At 42.1% G+C, this 8,075-nt stretch overlaps 1 protein-coding gene across 1 annotated transcript; it reads left to right on the top strand.

Annotated features, from left to right (window-relative positions):
• Window positions 1-76: 76 nt before the first annotated feature.
• On the top strand, window positions 77-7,873 carry GCLM (glutamate-cysteine ligase modifier subunit). Its single transcript, XM_065741777.1, has 7 exons — window positions 77-345; window positions 2,220-2,285; window positions 2,870-2,954; window positions 3,461-3,517; window positions 4,077-4,279; window positions 5,371-5,485; window positions 7,197-7,873. Exons 1-7 carry the CDS (start codon window positions 226-228, stop codon window positions 7,364-7,366), a joined length of 816 nt encoding a protein of 271 aa, XP_065597849.1. The 5' UTR covers window positions 77-225; the 3' UTR covers window positions 7,367-7,873.
• Window positions 7,874-8,075: the final 202 nt, after the last annotated feature.

Genomic DNA, 8,075 nt, shown 5'->3' with positions numbered 1-8,075 from the left:
GCCGGCCGCGCACGGAGGGCGGTGTCGCGCAGGCGCGTGGCGGGCGCGCTTTGAGGCGCCGGTGGCGGAGCGAGCGGCGCTCGGTGTGCGCTGCATCCCGGGCTGGGCCCGCCCCGCCGCCTATTGTCCTCGCGTCCATGTGACCGCGGGCAGTTACAAAGCGTGCGCCGCTCCGCGTGCTGAGTCACGGCGCTGCCTGGGACTGCCGAGCCGCGACGCTTAGCTATGGGGACGGAAGGCGCCCGCGCTCTGCTGGAGCGGGCGGGCACCCTCAACCTGCAGACCGGCAACCTGCTGAGCTGGGGCTGCGGCCGCAAGAAGTGCCCCTCCACCCCCAGCGAGGAGGTGAGCGGGCGGCTCCGGGCGCCCTTCGGGACGGGCACCGCACCGGCGGGAGGGATCGGGGCCGCGTCTGAGGGAGCGCCGGGGCCCGTCCGCCCGCGCCCGGCTGCGTTGGGTCTCTCTCCCGGTGCCCGTTACCGGGGCCGGGCGGGCCGTGCCCCTCGCGCCGCCGCCGTCGGGTCGGGCTCGGGGCCGCTCCCGCACGTCCGGAGCCCGGCGGCTGCGCCGTGAAGGGCGCGTCGGGCGGAGCGGCCCCGGGGCCGCGATAGCGGCCGCGGTCGGGGATTTGCGATGCAACCGAGTGCGCTTGGGCCCGGGGAGCCCGGCGCTACGGTGCTGTGAGCTGAGGGGCTCCTCGCGCTTCCTCAGGAAAACGGTGTGATGCAAACCGCTCTTGCACGCGGTGAGGTTTCTCCTTTCCCACTTTCTATTTTAGTGCTTCAGTGGTGGTGACGAGTGTAGGCAGAGGGCAGTGATGTGTTCTTTGAAGACTGCAGCAGCCGTGCGCTGTTTTTAATAAATACGTTCTTGATTAGCGCTTTAAAGCTATCCCTCCAGCAGCGTGTCATCGCCTGCGATCATTCTGTGTAACCGCGGGATCGGGTCGCTGTACTCTACAGAACCCCCACTTCACTATTTTTTATCTGTTCCGTTTAGCACGGTGGTGTCTGTGGTCCCTAGTGTAAGAACACAAGCCAGAAAGTTGCGAAGCATGAACTGCAGGGCTGGTAATGGTGAGCTGTAATGGTGAGCTGTAACCGCTCGCTGCTCCGAGCTGTCGGGTGCGCTGCGGTCTCACGTGTGCTGGGAGGTGGCACTGTGCCCTGGGGACAGCGCTTTGTTAATCCAGCATAGCAGCCAAAGGGAGTGGCAAAGTAGTAGAAATGGGGTACACATCTTGAGCACTCCTGGACTTTTATTCAGACAGGAAAATATAGCCTATGTTGATGAAAACGTAACGTTAAGGAATTCTAGCATCATGGATAGCTGCTTAGTGGAGGAAGGTCAGTTCTTGCCTTCTAAGTCAGTTGCATTATTCCTCACATTTTAAGTATCTTGCATAGTGTTCTTACAGGATTATGCCTTCATCTTTGTGATGCCCTGTTTGTGTATGGTCGTATGGCATTGGCCTCAGTGCGTGCTATGATGGGCTCCCTGAGTTCATATTCACTACACAGGGTTGTGAAGTGCTCCTCTCTGTGGCATACAGTCTGACAGTGCGTAGCATTAGTCAGCAGGGTAGTGTATTAGAGGGATGTGAGAGTGTGGTGCAGCTGAAGCACCAGTGCACCAGTTCGTACCTTACTGAGGCGTAGCAAGGCAAAACTGTTCATATTCATGGTCAGAATCGTTATTGGATCTATTTTGCATCTATGGAAGCAGGAAAAATGCAACTGTAAGGTAGGATCTGAAGGATCCCCCTGTAGATTCGGCACAATGGAATAGGAAGGTGGAAAAGGGTCAGTTGCACCTTAGAAAGAGAAGTTATAAATATGAGTACAGTTAACCACTTAATACCTTACATTCTGTACCAACGTGAATCTGTCTACTTTGTAACTTAATAATTTCTGCATTTTATAACAAAAAAAGCCACAGACCTCTATTCTTTGCATACAGTTCCCTTTAGGATGGCATTGGTCAGAGACATAAATGAAGTACAGTACTTTTGTTACTACTAGAACTTCTGAAAGAGGAGAGGAGTTCTTTTAGAGTTAGCTTGTTTGAACAAGTTTCATACGGAAACTACGAAAGAAGAATCTTCTGTGGTTGAAGAAATGGGGTCACGAGTTCACCTGCTGTGTGCCACGTGCCTATGAATCATTGTATTTCTATGCAACTGAAACATAAGTACATCTGAAAATCAAAATATTTTTTAGGTGCGGGACTCCATTCAGAAAACTCTGACTGAATGGAGCTCAAAGGTCGGACAAGATCAGAACCAGGTAGGAGAGATTGCGCATGTTTCATTTGAACACAAATATGTACTTTGTTGCACCTTGCAAAATAAAAATGAATCTACTGAATTTTTACAAAGCTGTCTGCAGCTCCAAGTGTCTTAAAGTAGTATTTGTCAACCCCCCCATTTTTGGTTGCTATTTTTGTTTGTTTTCATGTATGATATTTCTTAACCTCTTGAGATTTGCTTAAGTAAAGAATTGTGATGATGGGGAAGTAACATTTCTCAGCCGAGTAAGTTGTTGGATTTTTTGTTTGCTTTCTTTAAGAAGGTTGGCAAAGTGGTCTCTTTACATCACAAAAGCGAATTACTACTAAATGTTGTTCCAGTAGTTTGTATCAGTAAGTTATATATTTTGTTAGGAACCCATAGGATTTGTCATACAGTTCTGTTTTCCTCTGACTTTGCAGAGGTCAAGAAGTGCTGTGTTACTTTTTTTTTTGTGTGTAACTGCATTTTTATGCTACTCCAGTTTCTGCAAGGCTTTGGTTGTGGAATTGTTTTAATTAAAAATATTCTTCAGAAACCTACTGTCACCTATTGACAAATTGTCTCATGTGCTTTCTAAAGGAAATAGTAGATGTTCTGGAATGTACTGTAGCTCAAGCTGTAGAAAAAATGAATCCAGAAGAAAGGGATGAACTGAAAGTATCGGGTAAGAATACAGATTTAAAAAAAAATCTGGTTGGCTAGAAGGATTTCATATGCTGTTTTTTTAATAGGAAATTCACATGGATTTTTTTTTCTTCCTGGTTTGTAATGGCAAGGTCAAATGTCATCAGTGCTCACTGTCACATCAGTTGGCTGAGAAAGACCTGAGCATGTTTCAGGTTTTAAATCAGCTCAGCATTTTTTCTGTTTTAATTTCCATCCCCTTGGGACATGTAAAAAAAATGTTATTTGGATCTTTGACTTTGCTGAAGCAAGTTATTACTGTCCTAGCTTTATAGCTTACCAGACCACCTGTACAGCTCTCAGATTCAAGAGAGCAGTGTTGTCTTTGGGCAGTCACCTTCCAGAATTTTTTTCCCATTTTTGTACTGATGAATGCTCTTAAAACTCTTTACCAAGAACTTTGAAATAGCCATTTACTTCTGCTATATACACTACATATTTAGTAATTGCTGGCTTGTTCAGTTGTTGATTTCTCTTTGAAAACAGCAAAACTTTTCATTGTTGGATCATACTCTTCATCGATCAGAGATGCTGTTGACATGGGTAAGTGTGAAACTTGGACTTCAAGGCTTTCTTCTTCAGTAAATTACTAAAATTAGGACTTTTTTTTTCCATTCTAGAGATCTGTTCAGTGACTGCCACAAATATGTGCTCTTTTCTTCTAAAGAGAGGCTTAAGTGTTCAAGTACAGTTTACACGTTATTTCAGTTGGTAAACTTGTTAAATGTGCATCCCTATAATCTTGGATCCAAAAACTCCAGCCTGATTCCTTGCTTCAGGCAGCAGCAAGTTTTTATTTTTTCACACAGAGCTCATTACAGAGTAGCATGTGGTGTTTTCATAGCAGTGATACAGTAAGTTTTTACCAGTTAAAAAAAGGTAACTAACAACACTACAGATTTCACTGCTGTGATATTTTAGATCTGTAAGTTTGATTCTTGGCTCAAGAAATCGTGTTACTGTCCTCAGCTTCTGATAGAGAATTCTGAAGTGGTGAACTGGAAGCAGTGAAGCAGCAGCTGTGTTGTTTTTGCTGAATTTGAGATGTGATGCTGCTCATGTTCTTACCTCACCAAAAAATCTGCTGTCTTTATTTCTTCAGCGTGTTCTTCCCTCGGAGTTGCTCAGTTAGATTCAGTCATTATTGCCCCACCTCCTATTGAAGACGGGACTAGCCTCTCCTTGGAGTATTTGCAACCTTATTGGCAAGAACTTGAAACTCTAGTTGAAAACAAAAAGATAGTTGCCATAGGCACCTCTGACCTTGATAAAACACTTCTAGAGCAGCTGTATGTATGGGCAAAGGTGAGAACACACTTCCTACTTACAGCATTTCTAAGGCAGTTTTGTTGGTTGCCATGTTGTCATAAACTGTTATAACAAAACATATACATTAAAAATAACAATAAAAATAAATTGGCTCCAGTTATTTTCAGCATCTTATTGACTGTCACAGTGTTGTTCTATGTGGAGAATGCTCGAGGTGCAGTTGTCACTTGTTCAGTATTCTTCTAACCAGGCTCCCAGGGGCTGTAGGCTGTGGCTCTGTTCAGTAGCAGATACTTTGAAGAAGTGGAGGTCTTAGTTTTGAACATGACCATAAAAAGTACTCTCAAACCTAAAGGTTTATTCCAGTTACATTTTGATTATTGCTGTTTTGACCTCCAAGAATGGAGGGGCTTCCCTTTGGAAAAATGCTTCTTGAATGTTAAACATAAAAAGAGGAGGAGAGACTGAATCAAGCAGCACAGTGTTTGGTTGTCCAGTGTGACAGAGTGCTGGAGGTCTGTGCTAGCATCTGACCATGCTTGTGTAAGCTTAGGGATTTAGTGTTTCTGTGTCAGTTCTTTGAATGCTCCTCTTGCTTTTTTTTTTTGTATGTGTGAGCGTACTGCAGCTGTATAAGAGGTCCTGCAAGAGTTTTGTTTTACACTCCACACTGTGTTGTGTACTGAGAGAAAGTTCAGGGAATTGTCAACCTGCATGGTGATCATGGATGTGGTCTGTGATGAGCAGTCAGTGGGAAAGTCCCTTTTACCTTGATATTTTTTAATTGAATGTATGAAAGACCGCAAATATGCTTAACAAAACTGGATTTTGAGATCTTTTTCAAAGTAACGTGTTTATAATCTTTTTCCCTCCAGAGAGGGAGGTAGAACTGTCCTATTTAGGGAGCACAGTAGGCAGGAAGCCACGATGGGTTAGCATGTGCCTCACTGGGATAGTACCTGAAGTTAGATCCTATGCTTGTTTTGTGCCCTGTGCTGCAGGAAGTTCTGTCCTTGCTCAGGTCTCGCAGCAGTAGTGGAAGATTGTTAAAGGCATTGTTGTAACAGCAGGCGCAGGGGCGAAGAGCTACGATGTTTCTTCTTACGAAAGCATTCTGTTACTTTCAGGTGAAACCAAGTAGCAATCAGGTGAACCTAGCTTCCTGTTGTGTGATGCCACCTGATCTCACAGCATTTGCAAAGCAGTTTGACATACAGCTGCTAACTCACAATGACCCAAAAGGTAAGACTATGCAAGACAACATAGCAGTTCTGAAATGGTCAGACATAGAACGGTAACCGTAGGCTCCTAAAATGCTCACAGTCAGCACAGAAACAGGGACAATCTTTCTCTGCACTTCAAACTTCATTAGGTTTGGTTCCTGAACAAAGGATTTTTAGAAATGTCACTTCTATAAAACATATTATGCTCTTGCTTTCCCTTCCAGAAAAGGAAGGGAGAGTGGGTGCAAAGGGAGCAACAGTCTTCCAGCATGGGTTAGTCTTTTCAAATAGTTTTAACTGGAGAAAATAAAGTAAATATAAGAACAAAGCACTGAGACATTTTTAACTGTGCGTTATTCAAAAATAACTTCTATAAATCACATACACTTTCATTTTGTTTGTGGTGAAGGACTGTCATTTACCAATGAAAGTCCACTTGCCCAGATTTTTTTTGCAGAATATCTTGCATGAGAATGTTGACGGTCAGTTGATCATTGGATAATGTTATTTATTATTTTTAATAAATTATTACACTTCATGAAGGATTCTTTCATTTGTGGTGACTTTACATAAGCTTTTTATAGTTTAAATTCTTCAGTTGCATAGTATAGTTTATTAAATAGTTGAAGGACTTGGAGACTTTGTCATCTCTAGAACTCTGAGCTATCACCTCACTAGAATATTCTGGAATACTGCATTCATTCCTCTCAAAACTCATCAGATTATCTTTGATGTAAGGATTCCTTAAGTATTTTGCTGGAACTGTAAGCCAGAAGTCTTAAACAGTACTTAGTTCAGTGCTTCCCTGTGCTTTTCTTCGCGATCAGCAATTCATGGTGATTGTATTTTTTCTTTCTTCCCTTTCTCCCTTAAGTTTTTTTTGTAAACAAATCTGTATGAAATGCTGTTTAAGGACAATATTTTATAGTATCGCTGTCATAACTAATGGATTACATCAGTGCTTGAGCATGTATCAGCACCAGCCTAGCAGGCAACAAGAGGAATTGCTGCTCAGTGTGGCAAATTCTGTGTCCAAAGCACAGCCTGCAGTTTAATAGCCAATCTCAATCAAGAGTCATGAAATGAAGAAGAGAATTTTGACTGAAAACAAGGCAGAGTTATTTTCTTATGCATTGTTTGCAAAGCCTAGTTCTTCTGTCTTGGACAGCTGAAGAGCATTGACACTGTCTTTTGGAATGCTCCTCATCAGACAGATTGTTGCAGTGACTGACTTTCCAGAGCACACGAGGAAAGTTTGTATTTTCCTGCTTTTTCTGCTTTGTAGCAATTATCTCTATTTTTCTTGATTCTTTCTGGGCTTGTACTATTAAGTCCCATTATGGGAATTGCTATAAAGGCTGAGCTTCCTGCAACTGCAAAAGGAATTGAACTTTGCTGATTTCAGCCTTATGCTTTACTGTCCTTCAATTTGTCTGGCTAGTGTCTCGACTTTAATTTTTGTCTTTACTTGCTGATAGCTCTGCTGATCAGCTCCATTGGATATGGTGGAATTCTCTGTCTGTTCTGTGGGAAATAATGTTGGTTGAAAGGGGAAGACTGTCCTATTTTTAAGATGTTGAATGGAATTTACCTTGCATGCATTCAGGATTGGAGCATCTGACACTGCTGAAGGCTTTCACTGTAGGCAAAAGATTCTCTTACCAAGTGTTGCTTTTTGCAGTTGTTTATCTGGCATTATTTAAAGCATGAATATTCCTTTTCAACTTCAGAATTACTTTGTGAAGGAAGTTTTCAAGAAGTTCTTCGGGAAGGCATCCAGAACATCAAAGCACACGAGTGGATTCCTTTATGGATTCTCCGGTATTCGGTCATTGTTAAAAGCAGAGGAATTATCAAGTCCAAAGGCTATATCATGCAAGCTAAAAGAAATGCCTCTTAAAATGCTTAATCCTTTTTTATTCTTTGAAATGGCCTACTGTTTTCATTTCTTGGGGATGGGAGGAACATGCCTTTTTTTCATAGAGAGATTTTTACATCATTTATAACAAAGACCAAAAGTTGTAATTATTGAGTATGATGTCAGAAGGAGCATCTGTGGTGTTCTAATGATGTATTTTTAATGTATTGACCAGTTCATTAAAATGTTTTGGTTTTATTGTTGAAATGATTTATAAAGAAACAGCTTAAAATATTTCTTTTTATGACCAGTTCACTGTAAAAGCTGTCATATTCTAGCTGCCACTAGGTAGTAGAGAGAAGCATATTTTTAAATTTGATTTCTCTTTAATATTTATTGATCGGGTGGGTACCTAGATTTCAGACATTCAAGGACTGATTTTTATAGAAAATTGCCATCTTTCATGAAAAATTATTCTAAGCTATCTTTACTTGGTATGTATATAGGCAGATTAGCTGTTTAATTGGTGTGGCTGGGAAAAATTGATTTATTTTTTAATATCATGTTTAAAAAAAAAATCTCTTATTTAGAAGATGCATCTTCCAAACTGCTTTACTTTTTACTACTTGAATTCCTTCTGTCTTTTGTACCTCGGTGTGCTTTTAGTACTTCAGAAGTGATGGTGCCTTGACAGTTTAGAGTAGAAAATGTTTTATTCTTAGTTTAAAGAAGAACTGGAAACAAATGATGA

This window comes from Cyrtonyx montezumae, unplaced genomic scaffold, assembly GCF_038088225.1.
Source record: "Cyrtonyx montezumae isolate F1298 unplaced genomic scaffold, pur_monq_1.0 scaffold_1, whole genome shotgun sequence".
NCBI lineage: Eukaryota > Metazoa > Chordata > Aves > Galliformes > Odontophoridae > Cyrtonyx > Cyrtonyx montezumae.
This window is presented reverse-complemented; position numbering and strand designations above follow the sequence as displayed.

What these genes read in the sequence shown, in the direction of transcription:
- GCLM (XM_065741777.1), top strand. Translation starts at nt 226, where the DNA reads ATGGGGACGGAAGGCGCCCGCGCTCTGCTGGAGCGGGCGGGCACCCTC. An exon ending in CAGAGATGCTGTTGACATGG is followed by an intron (nt 3,518 to 4,076) that starts GTAAGTGTGAAA and finishes TTATTTCTTCAG; the next exon opens with CGTGTTCTTCCCTCGGAGTT. An exon ending in AACTCACAATGACCCAAAAG is followed by an intron (nt 5,486 to 7,196) that starts GTAAGACTATGC and finishes TTTCAACTTCAG; the next exon opens with AATTACTTTGTGAAGGAAGT.